The sequence below is a fragment of the Trichoplax adhaerens genome, genomic scaffold, assembly GCF_000150275.1.
Source record: "Trichoplax adhaerens TRIADscaffold_4 genomic scaffold, whole genome shotgun sequence".
In the NCBI taxonomy this organism is placed as follows: Eukaryota; Metazoa; Placozoa; class Uniplacotomia; order Trichoplacea; family Trichoplacidae; genus Trichoplax; species Trichoplax adhaerens.
In genome coordinates, this window is record NW_002060946.1 from 1,649,137 (window position 1) to 1,665,646 (window position 16,510).

Genomic DNA, 16,510 nt, shown 5'->3' on the forward strand with positions numbered 1-16,510 from the left:
AAACTTCACAACGTTTACGTTATCGCTACAATATCGATGTAAAGAAAATTAATGGTTGCATCTATTAATAAGTAAGTTATGGAAGATTTTAAGAAATTGTAACTGTGACTTTATAACTATGAAATATAATTTAGGTATCGACGGTAGCGTACCTAGTCATGAACGTTCTCGATTAATTGATTTATTTAATTCCCCCGACAACAACTCCGTATGGCTTTTCTTAATTTCTACCAGGTACCGTGGAGGCATCAATACAGATTGTAATAAAATTAATTACAGTACATTAACGATCGATAACATACAGTACAGTATCGGTGTAACTGTTTGTCGCGATTTGATTTTTATTACATAAAGTAACGTAAATGCAAGTAATCATGCTAACATAAAATGGACTCTTATAATTTAATAGAGCTGGTAATCTTGGTATTAATCTTGTAGCTGCAAATCGTGTAGTTATTTATGACTCAGCCTGGAATCCATGTTACGATAATCAAGCAGCATTTAGGTTATCATTTATTATACGAATGACTGTCACTATATAAAGTATGTTTCATTTGAGGATGTGATTACTTCCAATACTAAAATTTTACCTTTTATTCGTTAGAATCTACCGGTACGGACAAAAGAAACCGTGTTACATTTACCGTTTGGTAGGTAGTAACACGATGGAACATGTAATTTATAAATGCCAAATTCGTAAACAAGGCCTTTCACGTAAGAAAATATCATAGCATGTCTAATAAATTATCATTTTAATATACAATTAGCAGCTGTAGCTTACGTTACTCATTTTATCTGAACTATCACGTTGAATATAGTTAAACGATAGTTGACTTCAAATGCTTGTATTTGTAGGTCGAATCATCGACGAGAGAAATCCTTGTGCAGTTTTCACTAAAAGAGAATTAAAAGCTACTATGCAATTAGAGGTATACGTTTTTAATTATTAACATTTCTATTACTAGAAAGGATTTATAACATTTGCGATGATTATACGCAGCATCCACATGAGCCATCTGTAGATCTCAGTAGACTTCAATTCGATGATCTTCTCATGGCAAATACGATAAAAAAGAATGGGCATTGGCTGACAAGGGTATATCTTGTTTGATGATGTCATTATATCAATTTATCAGATAACTCTTGAACCATTATTTTTCTCGGAACCTATTTAGGCGCCATTTGAGCATGAATCGTTGCTATTAGACGATGAAAACCAAGAGATTACGCCAGAAGAGGAACGCCAGGCAACGCAAGGTGCCATAATCGTACTAGATCAATATTAATCCGTTTTCGTACCTAATTACATCTAATAGCTCTTGTTATTATCTGCGTATTTATTCATATCGTAGTTACAGCCAATTACTTTAGTTCACTCGAGAAAGGAACCGATTTAAAGCTATCCGATAGTGATGTCAAACCACAGTATTTAAGTCATGGACTATTACTGTAAAAAAGGCCGGGATCTTACCTAATAGGCGTCCATAATCGTGTAACAGAGGATCTCTAGTGTACACTATCTAGTTTATCGTGTGTGAATACGTGCGCAGCATTATACGGTATCGTATGGTACTGCTCCAGGCGCCGCTAGATACGATATGCTTTAGTCTTCAAATTATGTATTTTGCTACTAAGAGTACTTGCCAGAAAGCATTTTACTAAACATATTACGTACACAGACAAGGCCGATTTGACTAGATTGTACAGTATGTGTATCTGATTTGCAACATCTGATCAATTTTGTCCCATCCCGTTGCATCCAGGTACTTCTCTAAATTTTTTTTCCAATACCCAGTAAAAGGAATATCGAGAAGTCCCTGTTGTACAACACGTATACTCCTGGTTACGGCATTACATTAATCCAGTGGACGATATCTAGATATTGTAGTCCTTTGCATATCATAACCAGGTACTTCTCGATGTATTTTTGTACCCAGTAAGAAAGAATGTCGAGAAGTTTCTGTTCTACCATATACTTCTGCTTACGGCATAACGTTAGTCGAGTTGACGACATCCAGATAAGGTAGTCCTTTCCGTATCATAACCAGGTACTTCTCGATATTTTCTTGTACCCAGTAAAAAAGAATATCGAGAAACCTGTTGTAAACGTACAGTGTACAGGGGCTGCATTCTATTTTAGTGCAGTAATCCCTGACTCTACCACGGAAGACAGTATACCAGGTCTTTGAATAATTAAGTTAAATCACTACCACATCGGTCACTCTTGTCTGGGTATTCCATGTCTGTTTTCTAAATCATTCGTACTAATATTGTCGAGGGCCTTTTCGATACTCACACCAAATAGAGTCGCGTCATTAAGCTAAATATCCTTTATTGTTAAACTCTACTCTAGTATATAAGCGTAGCTCCTCTGACAGCATTCTATCAACAGTTAAAAATGGTAACGTGCTGTGGAACGTGCATTCAATCACTTACGAATAATTAAATTATTCGTAGATGACAAGTACTAATCCTACATTATGGCGTAATATCAAGATACGTATTTCGCCTAGTACTAGGAGGTTAAACGTCATTATTTGTAACAAATTGAACGTAACATACATTGACTTTCTTGCATAACTTTTTTTAAGCAGAACTTAGTAACAGGCAATAAGATTCAATATAATCATACTTAATTCAGAAGAAATTACTCAATTCGGAATCGACAAATTGAACCTAATATACATTGACTATCTTGCATAACTTTTTTTAAGCAAACTTAGTAACAGGTAATAAGATTCAATGTAATCATACTTAATTCAGAAGAAATTACTCAATTCGGAATCGACCGTCTCCGTACTAAACAACTGTTAGCTTAAGATACAGTAATGTGGGTTATTGGGGGTTAAAAGCAAAAATATTATTTGCTCACTCGCAGCCCACATGGATGTGGGCTGTCTCACGAGAAGACATTTCACTGTGGGTTGACATCACTAGCCAGTAGCTACCAATCTATGCCTTCTGCGCCTTCTTGCAGCACATCAAGAAAAATGCCTAGAGCAGGGTATACGCTTACTTTCTCACTGTTATTTAAATTACTTCACATTTCAACCCATTTATTGTAATTGAAGCTAAATATGAATTACTCAACATTCGTTTTATTTTTAGCTCGAAGTGTAAATCAGTATGGATGACAATCATGAGCTTGCAAATGCTTTAACGGATGAATTCACTGAATTATAATTCTCCAAATCTGGTTTATTGTATTGCATAACATGTCATGCAATTCTCAACTACATTTTTTCATTACTGCCTAATGGCAAGATTGTTTTATATTTTTAAAAATCATGTATATTTACCTTTTTACTACTATCTATATACGCACAATTCGCATTTGATTTTGAGCCAATTTCTGTAATTATGATAAATTTTTATCACTTCTAATTATCATGTACTGTACGTATGCTATCCTAACGCTTACAAGAATCGAATCTACGCAAAAGCCCAGCTTGAATAATTAATCAATGTTTACTTCTTATTGCTATCTATACGTACAATCGTTATTTAATTTTGAACTAGTTTCTGCAATTATAAATTTATTTTTTATCACTTTTAATTACCAATTACGTGTGCTACCTAACTGCGTACGAGAATCGAACACGCAAAAGCGATTGTAATAAATCAATGTTTACTTCTTACTGCTATCTATACATACAATTTGTATTTGATTTTGAGCCAGTTTGTGTAATTATAAATTTATTTTTTATCAGTTTTAATTACTATGTACGTGTGCTATCCAACTGCATACAAGAATCGAATCTACGCAGAAGCGTAGTTTGAGTAATTAATCAATGTTTACTTCTTACTGCTATCTATATTATATATACAATTCGTATTTAATTTTGAGCAAGTTTGTGTAATTCTAATTTATTTTTTATCACTTTTAATTACCATGTACGTGTGCTATCCAACTGCGTACAAGAATCGAATCTACACAAAAACGTAGTTTGAGTAATAAATCAATGCTTGCTTCTTACTGCTATCTATACATACAATTCGTATTTAATTTTGAGCTAGTTTGTGTAATTATAAATTTATTTTTGATCACTTTAATTGACGTGTGCTATCCAAATGCGTACAATACTACTGTCTATGCATGCAATTCGTATTTGATTTCGAGCCAGTTTGTGTAATTATAAATTCATTTTTATCACTTTGATTGCCATGTACATGTGCTATCGAAATGCACACAATACTACTGTCTATACATACAATTCCTATTTGATTTTGGGCCAGTTTGTGTAATTATAAATATATTTTTATCACTTTTATTGCTATATACGTGTACTATCTATTTGCGTACAGAATCAAATCTACGCGTGGACAATTTGCTCAGTGATGGCGCATCGCAGCGAAAAATGCTGCTTGTCTATCTATATATACTGTAAGTTCGTTTCCAGTCCCTTTTTCTTTCTTATGATTTTGAAATTTTAAGATTTTAGGGGTATGGTTTATCATTGATGCGTCCACCTCGCGGGGTGCTGTGGACGCATTGGTTTTCACATCGCGTACCTCTGTGTCAAGTTATTTTGACTTGAATACAGTTGCGATCCTGTTTCATAGGTACGGTGGCTCACAAGAGCCACCGTACATAGGTCTTCCTATACAAAAATCTATTAAAATTGGCGCGGATGAATGGGGCTAATGTTCCGCATCGTTTAAAATACAGGGTTACTATGAAGTTTCGCAGGTCTTCCGATACAAAAACCTATTAAAACTGGCGCGGATGAATGGGGCTAATGTTCCACATCGTTTAAAATACAGGGTTACTATGAAGTTTCGCAGGTCTTCCGATACAAAAACCTATTAAAACTGGCGCGGATGAATGGGGCTAATGTTCCACATCGTTTAAAATACAGGGTTACTATGAAGTTTCGCAGGTCTTCCGATACAAAAACCTATTAAAACTGGCGCGGATGAATGGGGCTAATGTTCCACATCGTTTAAAATACAGGGTTACTATAAAGTTTCACAGGTCTTCCTATACAAAAACCTATTAAAACTGGCGCGGAGAAGTGGCGGCTAATGTTCCACATAGTTTAAAGTACAGAGTTACTATTAAAAGCTTCATACTGTAGGTCTTCCTATACAAAAACCTATTATAACTGGCGCGGAGAAGTGGCGGCTAATGTTCCACATAGTTTAAAATATAGACTTACTATTAAAACTTCATAATATTGGTATGTACAGTACTTGTACTTACAGTTACAGCTCTGTACAGTAGGAATGATGTACTGTATGGCTAGCCTTTCTCGACCATTGCTTAATGAACATCACTGACTGCTGAAATACAGTCTGTAATAACACTTTTGAAAATAATTACCCCTAATACTTTCAAAAGTGTTGTCGTATGAAGTCGATTCTCCAGTAAATAAATAAATAAATAAATATATCCATGTTCCTTCGCAGTCCATAGGACAGTACCCTATGTACAGTACAGTAGTAAACACTGTACCGTGTTGAGTACAGTAGAAAAAAGTCCATAACAGCCATGGAGTCACAAGTAACTAAACTAGCCCATGGTACAGTCAGGAACTAGTGAAAGTGATACGATCACAGTCATTCCATGATTGGTACTTCAGTCGATCTCAACTGGTACCCGTACCGGTCCAAGTCTGACGTCAAGGGTAAGGCTGAAAGTAGTTGGATTGAAGCGGCCAGCGTGTCAACACTGTTCCACTATGATGATGGAGTAGCAAGACAAGATGGCCAAAAGCAATTGCAAATCTCTTTTCACTTGTAGCTTTTTCCACTGGACTTTTTCCATCGTTTGAAATAGTCTTGAAAGAATAATAGCGCTAGCGATACAGAGGAGAAGATGAAAAGACAACATCCACTCTCCAATCAACCATCTCATCCTCTGACCGCCAATTTCAATCGATCCAATGACACTCTCCAGTATCCATTCTTCTTCAGCGATTATCAAAGCAAACGTAAAAAAATTCAACCAGTTCAACCTTTTCGCGCTCTTAGCCAGCCAACATTACAAGCACAACATCAAGAGCGACAACGATTAACTCGATTAGGCTTGATCAATGATCCATCCTATCATATACCCGATATTGCTGATGAATTGACGCCAGTAGCTGCGTCTCTTTCCAATCCTGTGGTTATTCTCGATGGTAGTAGTGATGAAGAGGCAACTCAAGAAGCAATCCATCAATTATCTAGCGGTTATCATTCGTCGATATCATCAGAAGATAGCAAAATGGTGGTCCACTCAACCTCCAGTGTAACCAATCCTTGCACAAGTTCTTCTTGTATCGTTGTTATTGATAGCAGTAGCGAAGACGAAAATAGCCATGACAACAACAAATCGAAAAATGAAACTTTCTCTCCCAAACAGACCATTCAACTTGCTGACGATCCAAGTGGGCGCCAACAGGTACAATATGGACACACAGTTGCGCGCTAAAATAAGACTCCATTTTAATACTGGATTTTCATATTTCTATCCACTTGCCTTCCAATAATCCTCCTATACGGACCCAATAGTGAACAATCATAAACCAATCATTTTCTTACTTAGGCCTACCATTCACTCGATCACTTTGGACCATCATTGAAACATATCGAAATGCCATCATGCATATTGTAAACTACATCATCATCAATATTCATGATATGCAATCTTACAGATAGATACTACTTTTCATCCATCAATAGCATCACTTGGACTCGTCCTCACTGTCACATACCCAAAAATTTGTCATCAATATCAGTCTAACTACTCATTCCATCGAACCGAACTACCCACTCCATTAGTACATTACAATCCTATCTCAACATCTTTAATTCAATCCAATCCATCTTCATGCATAGGCCAAGTAGCAAACAATCACAAATATCCTGAAAGCTTACGCGGTTGATATCCAAAAGAGTTAGTCCATTCAATTCGATACCATCTTCAACATCAAATGATCTTTTAAAGTCTATGCTAGCCAAGACACACTAACTTATACTCCAATCTTACTGTACTTTAATCTTGTCATCTTTAAATTCCAACTCATCTATATTGATATAATACTTTTGTTCACTACATGCGAGTACGAATCGTATTCTTGATTATTGACGGTTGATGAGATTTCTCTACTCTATCAAATACAACGCGTATCGAAATGTATATCTTGCAAAATAATCATTCCATAACACAGAAAATGTTTGAACTGTATCATAAGAGAAAATTATCGTAGATACGCCATACAGTAATAGGAACCCCAATGCGATTGTCCATGATATATTAAACGGGATGAATAGGAAATAAGCCATCCATCCCAAATACAGAAAAAATGATGTATTTATATCATTTAATAGTGCTAATGCTTTCCCACACTGATCATAACTCATTTCTATTTTATCGTACGATAAAAATTAGAATCCTGTATTCATTATTACTAATAAAGTACAACTAAAACAATTAGATAAACTGCGATCGTTATGTTATTGAAGTAGCGAATACGATTTCGTCCTAGAATTCTTATTATGTAGTATACTCTAGCCATGAAATAGCAATAAATTTTCATTACAAGCAAATACTATACGTAATATTAGTATTAAATACTTATCAATATTATTATAAATAAAAAATTCAGATCTACTATACATTTATCAAACAGAATGATTATGACTTACCCTCTCTACTAACAGTAAATAATAAATAACTAATTATAGGATTTTCGTTTTATCATAAACATGACGGGATCCACTTATTGACAAATTGGAGATTAAAGATACTGATCGTCCTGGAGAAGAGAAAACCATCGCTGGTTACTATAGCCTTAGTTCCGATGATGAAGAACTTACATCTGATGACGTCTATAAGCATTACTTAACTCTTCGTAACTCTCCCCCAAGTCGTGGAATAATTAATGCTAATCATCCTACCTCTGAGATAGATATTTGCATCTCTCCTCATTTAATTCCTGTTTTGAAGACTCATCAGGTAATCATATCGTGTGTGTAAATAGCATACTTACTTACCTAGTAATTGCACTCTCCATATCATCTTCCTTGCATTCGTGACCTTAATATATAAATTAACTATCGGTCATTGGATAGGTGGCAGGTATCAAGTTTCTATTTAACAATGTAGTGGAATCTTTTAAGCGCTACAGAATAAGTGACGGCTTGGGCTGTATTTTAGCCCATTCAATGGGTCTTGGAAAGACGTTACAAGTTGTTGCTTTCATCGAAATCTTCTTACGTGCATTAAGCGCAAAATGTGTTTTATGTATTGTACCTCTATCTACTCTAGACCACTGGCTAAATGAAATAAATTACTGGTTGCCAAGTTCTACCTCCGCTCATCTCTCTGTAAGGAGATATCAATAAAGCTGTAGCGATTATGTTGTAGAGCACGTATGAATGCAATATTGTACATGCACAATCTTCACTTTAATTTCTTCTTTCTACTACAGAAATTCAATTACCAACGCCCATTTAAGGTCTACCAAATCAGCAGCAATTGCAAATCATTAAAAGATAGAGCTAACATCATTAATGAATGGCGAAATATTGGAGGTGTCCTAATTATTGGCTACGATATGTACCGTATATTAATGACAATGTCAGCATATCAAAACAACACAAAGAAGAAGGGAAAGAAAGTTGCTTCTTCCGATAGTATGGAAATTGTCGATTTAGATCTCATAGAAGAAAAATCGCAATACATTAAGGGTAAGTTTTTTAATAATATCTTTAATTAGTTATACGCGTATATCCATTATTTAATTAGTTCACCTACTAACTCTCATGATACTTATTTTGATAAATTCCGTAGATATTCGTCTTGCATTATCAGATCCGGGCCCAGACTTAGTAATATGTGATGAAGGGCATATCTTGAAGAATGCAACAGCTTCTGTTACGAAGACTTTAAAAGAAATTAAGACAAAGTAATTTTCAATATTTCACTACCGTACGCATTATAGCGCGTGGTTGAGTAAATATTCTTTTTTATCGCTTAATCCAAACAGACGTCGAATAGTTTTAACAGGCTATCCGATACAAAATAATCTAATAGAATATTGGTGTATGGTGGATTTCGTTAGACCTAACTACCTCGGTGATAAAAAACAATTTTCTAACATGTTTGAACGACCTATAGCTAACGGCGAATGTGTTGATAGTACACCAAATGTATGCATACTATTATATTAACATGATCAGAAATCAACATTGGAAGTTTCATTAATAATGTTTGTACATATGATTACAGGACATTAAAAAAATGAGGTTCAGATCGTACGTTTTACAGAAAATGTTAAAAGGCTTTGTACAAAGGTATTATTGTAGTCGTACTATTGAGTATTTTGTTTTTATATTATTGATTAAGTATGTGTATACTGAATAATATTTTATTTCCGTCCAATTGTTGCCATAAACACAAGGCGAAGCCAAAAAATATTGAAAGACGCTTTACTACCCAAGAAGGAATACGTTTTACTGATTAGGATGTCACCTATCCAAGAAAGACTATATAATGCTTTCATTGAATGTGTAATTAAAAAAAATTGGACCAAAATTAGCTTAAAGATTGGCGCTAACGTTTTATTAGCCTTTTCTGTCTTGTATAAAGTACGTATGTACAGTATCTCATAAACTCTAAGATGTGTTGTTCTGACTTACAGGCCCTACGGCTGCTAAATCACGATATACTTATAATTCAGGTTTGGAATCATCCTGATGTGTTACACCGGGCTATAATGGAACAAGATAAAACCTACCAAAATGATATCTTAGTAAGCACTACGAGCTTGAACGTAACTTTTTTAGTATAATTACGCTAATATCGTAGAGTTAAGTGCCATTTAATCTATAATCTGTAAAATTTACACCAAAGTTCACATACTGTCTGAGTGTCTGAGTGGTTACTAATAGTACTTAATGGAGTACTTTCAATAACTTAATAGAACGATGCAGATCGTGATTTGGAATTAGAACTTGGAGCTAATACTAGTAATGATAATTCTGACGTTCATGGCAATCACGAAACTAAAGTAACCAGACGTACCAATAAAACAGAAGACGAAGGGTCATCCATAGATTATTCATGGGTCAGTTAATAACTTAAATGCTCACTACTCTAATTGTAATAACTTGCGCTATACGAGTACAATATCTACGTTTTACAGGCGTTTCCATCGATGGCGCATTATGCACCTGGAGTTCTCGAACATGGTGGAAAAATGGTAATATTAATGGATTTAATTGAAAATAGCGTAAAACTTGGTGATCGAATGTTAATATTCAGGTATTCTGACATTTAGTTTTATTAAATATTTTTGGCTACCCATCTGTGTTGATGATATTATTCTGTTGCAACTCTAACGTATTAACACTTGTTTCTTACGTTAGCCAAAGCCTAGTAACTCTATCAATAATAGAACACTTTCTATCAAAAATCGAAATACCATGCACGTCGTCTGAAGGAAACAACAAAAAATGGGCTAAGAATGAAAGTTACTTTCGTAAGTTAATACAAACTTCACAACGTTTACGTTATCGCTACAATATCGATGTAAAGAAAATTAATGGTTGCATCTATTAATAAGTAAGTTATGGAAGATTTTAAGAAATTGTAACTGTGACTTTATAACTATGAAATATAATTTAGGTATCGACGGTAGCGTACCTAGTCATGAACGTTCTCGATTAATTGATTTATTTAATTCCCCCGACAACAACTCCGTATGGCTTTTCTTAATTTCTACCAGGTACCGTGGAGGCATCAATACAGATTGTAATAAAATTAATTACAGTACATTAACGATCGATAACATACAGTACAGTATCGGTGTAACTGTTTGTCGCGATTTGATTTTTATTACATAAAGTAACGTAAATGCAAGTAATCATGCTAACATAAAATTGACTCTTATGATTTAATAGAGCTGGTAATCTTGGTATTAATCTTGTAGCTGCAAATCGTGTAGTTATTTATGACTCAGCCTGGAATCCATGTTACGATAATCAAGCAGCATTTAGGTTATCATTTATTATACGAATGACTGTCACTATATAAAGTATGTTTCATTTGAGGATGTGATTACTTCCAATACTAAAATTTTACCTTTTATTCGTTAGAATCTACCGGTACGGACAAAAGAAACCGTGTTACATTTACCGTTTGGTAGGTAGTAACACGATGGAACATGTAATTTATAAACGCCAAATTCGTAAACAAGGCCTTTCACGTAAGAAAATATCATAGCATGTCTAATAAATTATCATTTTAATATACAATTAGCAGCTGTAGCTTACGTTACTCATTTTATCTGAACTATCACGTTGAATATAGTTAAACGATAGTTGACTTCAAATGTTTGTATTTGTAGGTCGAATCATCGACGAGAGACATCCTGGTGCAGTTTTTACTAGTAGAGAATTAGAAACTACCATACAGTCAACGGTATATATTCTTAATTGTTAAATAGGTTGTAAAGTTAAATGTTATTTCTATTACTAGAAAGGATTTATAACATTTGCGATGATTATACGCAGTATACGCATGAGCCATATGTAGATCTCAGTAAACTTCAATTCGATGATCTTCTCATGGCAAATACGATAAAAAAGAATGGGCATTGGCTGACAAAGGTATATCTTGTTTGATGATGTCATCATATCAATTTATTAGGCAACTCTTGAACCATTATTTTTCTCGGAACCTATTTAGGCGCCATTTGAGCATGAATCGTTGCTATTAGATGATAAAGACCAAGAGCTTACGCGAGAAGAGGAACGCCAGGCAACGCAAGGTGCTGTAATTGTACCTAATTATATCTAATAGCTCTCGTTATTATCTGTATATTGATAGTTTTGAAATTCTATAGGATATGAAAAGGAAGTTCGACAAAGGGTCAATATTAATAATTTGATGGACGTTGAACGAAATATCCGGTAGCGTACATTATCACTTCTTAATTTACTAATATTTAGATCCATTATGTTGGTGATTTAGTTTAATCAGAATTTCTTGATTTTTAAAAATTACATGCGTATTTATTTGTGTCATAGTAACAGTCGATTACCTTCAGCTCATATCACTCAAGAAATGAACTCACCAGCTACCAATTTATGCCTTCAGCATCATCTTGCAGTACATCGAGAAAAATGTCTTGAGCAGGGTATACGCTTACTTTCTCATTGTTATTTTATTTACGTGACATTTCACAAATAGTCCGGTAATTAATGCTAAATATTACGCAATATTCGTTTATTTTTACGTTTTAGCTCAAGGTTCTAATCAGTATGGGTGACAATCATGAGCTTGCAAATACTGTAACGGATGAATTTACTAAAATACAATTTTCTAAATCTGGTTTACTGTATAGCAAGCATAACATGTTCTCAACCACATTTTCCCATTACAGGCCAAGGGCAAGACTATTTTACATTTTCAAAATTATGTATGTTTACTTCTTGCAGTTATCTATACATACAATTCGTATTTGATTTTGAGCCAGTTTCTGTAATTATAAACTCACTTTATCATGTACGTACGCTATCCAAATGCGTACAAGAATCGAATCTGTGTACGGGCAAGCCCAGCTTGATCAGTTAGTCGTTTGACGACTTATTCTATTCTAATAATTGTAATTAAAAACTGAACTGATTTGAAACGGTTCGCCACAATAAAGGCGACTAAAAAATGTATAAAATATTTAACCATTTATTGTGAATATTGATTTGCTCTTGATTTGGAAATTAAACAAATTGCGTTATAGCACAGCTACTAGATAACCTCCAATTACACAAAGTATTGATGCTACAAGATTTCCGATTGGAAAAAATTAATTTTATTTGGTAGTTATCATTTCCTTACACAATAGCTTAACTAGAATTCTTTTCATGATAAGAGTTTTACAGGATTATACAGCAGCTGCAAGTAGACGAATCTGTAGCTTTTTGATTACCTTCAGAGTTATTGAGAAGTGGAGTTCGTTCACCATGATTAGGTTCTATATTTTCATTTACTTTCTGATCCCAAGTGTCAATGTCGTTGTCTTCTCGAATATTTCGATCATTATTTGTGTTATCATACATGGCGTTTGTTACCAACGGGTCTGGTATCGTATTCTGAGAAACATTTGTAGCTTTTATATGATGATTTTGTCCTGTAAGTGGAGTTACTTCCTCACCTTCATCTCGATTCTGTGAACGTAGTGGTGATTTCTGTTCATGTCCAACTACTTTTATTTCTGGCTCTAATTCCAAAGTACTTCTTTCTTGAATGTATTGCCCCTCCAATAAATTTCCAGCTAAAACTGTAGCCGCTTCAGAATCCTCCAGTTTAAAGCTAGCATTGTGATTATTTATTTCTTTAAATCTATTTTTACTATTAACATCACTAGTTGCTTCATCTTTTAATTCCGTCTCGATTATTTTACTGTTAGACTCGCTGTCTACTGGTTGTGGGGAATAATCGTTTGATGTATCAGTCGCTATAGCTTTAGCAAACTGTAATTCTTCACTTTTAAGTAATCCTTCTTGGCTTAGTGTATCGGCCAAAGATTGATTTTTCAACTTATCCATGTCGCTAGTATCTTCCATTAATTCATTGTTACTTATCTCTACTTTATCTTGAACTTCCAATGATGAACTTTGACCATGAGCTTCTTGAGCGATTTCACTTACTTGCTTTTCAAGGTCCATCTGACTTTCTTCATTATGTTGTAATGGTTGTATTTCATCCACTTTATGATTATATTCCTTTTCTAAGTCGGCAGTTCCTTGAAAGGTAATTCCTACGGATTCAAATGTTACTCCATCTCCCTCTTGGTAAGTTTCTTCTTTATTGGAACCCCCTTGCTTTTCAAGGTCCATTTCACTTTCATCGTTGCGTTGCGATTGTTGTATTTCATCCATCTTGAGATTCTTTTCCTTTTCTAAGTCTACAGCTTGTTGAAAGCTAACTTCTGCAGATTCAGATATTACTCCATCTCCATCTTGGTAAGTTTCTTCTTTATTGGAACCTCCTTGCTTTTCAAGGTCCATTTCACTTTCATCGTTGCGTTGCGATTGTTGTATTTCATCCATCTTGGGATTATTTTCCTTTTCTAAGTCTACAGCTTGTTGAAAGCTAATTTCTGCAGATTCAGATATTACTTCATCTCCTTCTTGCTGAGTTTCTTCCTTACTGGACTGAGATTCTCTTGTTGTCAGATTCACGATTTCGTTATGATCTGAAATCTCGATACTATTGCTCTCCTTTTGATCGTCAACGGTACTTGAATCTCTCTGCAAATCAGGAGAAGTATCATTATCAGAAGAGTGCACAGATATTCGATTTCCTTCACTTTCATTCCTATTTTCTAATTCCACTTCTGGGCTCGTATTATTGATCTCTTTTTCAAGATCATCCGATGGAGTAGCATATCCTGTTTCTGCATGTATATCTTCATTATCATCCGTCTTAGCTATTTCGTTATCATTCATATGCTCTTTTACAGGTAATGAACTGCTCGATTCTATGTCCATTTCTTCATTTATACCTTCTTTAGCTATAGCTAAGGCACCTTGATCTTTTTTAGAACTTCCCTATAATTAATGTAATACATAATCCAATATCAATTAAAGCACGTAACTTTTCTAAAATTTAGACATTAGCCGTGATTTACTATCGTCAAAAGAGCTGCTTACAATTAAGTTATAAATGGTTCTCATCATAAACATTAAACATACCTGATTACTAAGACCATCCTCATCTGATGAGTAATAATATAATTGGAAAGGAATAGAGTAAAAATTTAGTTAATATTATAATAATTGCTCATGCTTACATTTGGTAAATATACTGTTAGCTACTACTTTGCCTATAGTTGATCAGCAATCTACAGCAATCATTATTGTAATTTTTTCGACTGTTGGAAAGAGTAACAAAATTTAGCGTTGACTATTGCGTGAATCATATCCATTTATCTTCCGTAATGTCATGATTGTTATTCTGTACCAAACACCGCTAACTTAGATAAACTTCCAGTGTTAAATATATTACTATTTATTAATCAACATAAAGATACCAAAGTTAATGATCTCTACTATTTGCTATTGATTCTAGTAAAATTGACCCGAGCTCAATTAGTAGCAAGTCGTTAATAATTATAATTTATCTTTAGCTTTAACAATTCTACTCGTATTTATCAACATATATCCATCTATACTACGGAATGAATTAATGACAAGTAAATTCGCCAAAATTGTCTTTAGCATGTTAATGAGATCGCTTTTGCAGTAAATACACTATTGGCAACAGCAATTTACAGCATGAATATGTTATGTATCTTTAGATTGACTAGAGGGAAATCTTCTAGTACTGCACGGTGTCATGTCGTATGTTAACGCTATTATTTGTGTAGAATTTAGGGTAAGTAAATCATGTAATCTATTTCATTCCTGTAAAAAAGAAACTAAACTAGTGTGTGATGGCATTAATACTATATTGCAGATATTTGAGCCCAGCCCCCAAAATTGGGTTTGGATTGTATAATTTGTAAATTAATTCTCTATAAAAGACTGGAGCACATATCAATAGAGTGCTGAGTACTACTCCAAGAGTCTTTTAAAATCATTCTCTGATTTAACTGATAGCTTAATTCCTAGAAGTAAAGCAATTTCGAATGCTCTGATTCCAGCCGTAAATAACCAATCACGATTAACTGAAATAATATCATGCTGTAAGTCTAGAGGTATCTCACTATGGCTTGCAAGTTACTACGTATCTAGTGTACCGTTTAAAATCAATTTGCGAGTAAATTAGTGAATTCATTCAATAAATTCGAAAATGACTAACCGAACCTTTCTCAGGTCTACACTTTCATTAGAACAGAGAAACAATTATTACAGCCTCTAAACTATTTGCATACTGTTATAGTGTAAATTGCATCAATTCAATCAAAAATAATTATCAGTTCATTTACCCATTTGCAACAGTGGACAGCAATAAGACAGCAATAAGAACAGCAAAGATACCGTTAAGTAGTGAAACGCAACATTATACCAGTAGCATGAATAGCTATAACAAACTTTAGTGAGTGAAATAATGCTGGAAATGAGGGTAGTTTTGCAATACTTCATGATTAATTCTGAGACTCACGACAGTTGTAGAGATGTCAACAACATCAAGTTAGTATGCCCAATTAAAATGATTTCCCGTCTATTTTTGTTAGTTTAAGCATTCTCATGTCAATCAAAATGGAAATGGTTAACACAATTTTTTGGTATTATATAGTAAATGTCAATTGTGTTAAATTATTACCTGCCATTTTTCTTTTGCAAACTGTTAAAATTAGAGGGATACTGCGTTCAAAATTGTTACTATGCACGAGCTTAAGTAATATTAGTAAAGCACGGTGCAAAGATATTTATTTATGAGCATGGGCGGGCTGGGCTGTAGGCCAAAAACAATTTATTAAGAAATGATCATTATTAATTCATTGATATTCATTATAATTAGGCAAGTTAACTTAAGTATCTGCCAGCCAGTCTGTGTAGCTATCTGGATGATCGA

General features: G+C 34.2%; 3 protein-coding genes across 3 annotated transcripts in view; 2 read left to right on the forward strand and 1 right to left on the reverse strand.

Moving 5' to 3' along the window:
* Window positions 1-1,286, forward strand: part of TRIADDRAFT_55310 (uncharacterized protein) — a gene marked incomplete at both ends in the record, with an annotated part of 7,045 nt that extends 5,759 nt beyond the window's left edge. The window contains 5 exons of the mRNA XM_002111337.1: window positions 135-234; window positions 410-505; window positions 605-714; window positions 856-929; window positions 1,176-1,286. Of these exons, the coding sequence (XP_002111373.1) occupies window positions 135-234; window positions 410-505; window positions 605-714; window positions 856-929; window positions 1,176-1,286 (491 nt within the window). The remainder of the gene's footprint in view (window positions 1-134; window positions 235-409; window positions 506-604; window positions 715-855; window positions 930-1,175) is intronic.
* A 4,532-nt stretch (window positions 1,287-5,818) lies between these two features.
* TRIADDRAFT_55311 (uncharacterized protein) lies at window positions 5,819-11,788 on the forward strand (the record flags this gene model as incomplete). Its single annotated transcript, XM_002111338.1, has 18 exons — window positions 5,819-6,385; window positions 7,724-7,942; window positions 8,059-8,313; window positions 8,418-8,676; window positions 8,780-8,894; window positions 8,976-9,138; window positions 9,218-9,282; window positions 9,390-9,576; window positions 9,669-9,740; window positions 9,912-10,055; window positions 10,134-10,252; window positions 10,357-10,469; window positions 10,616-10,715; window positions 10,891-10,986; window positions 11,086-11,195; window positions 11,337-11,410; window positions 11,503-11,598; window positions 11,678-11,788. 18 exons carry the CDS (start codon window positions 5,819-5,821, stop codon window positions 11,786-11,788), a joined length of 2,865 nt encoding a protein of 954 aa, XP_002111374.1.
* Window positions 11,789-12,864: 1,076 nt separating this feature from the next.
* TRIADDRAFT_55312 (uncharacterized protein) lies at window positions 12,865-16,265 on the reverse strand (the record flags this gene model as incomplete). Its single annotated transcript, XM_002111824.1, has 3 exons — window positions 12,865-14,541; window positions 14,686-14,708; window positions 16,259-16,265. 3 exons carry the CDS (start codon window positions 16,263-16,265, stop codon window positions 12,865-12,867), a joined length of 1,707 nt encoding a protein of 568 aa, XP_002111860.1.
* Window positions 16,266-16,510: the final 245 nt, after the last annotated feature.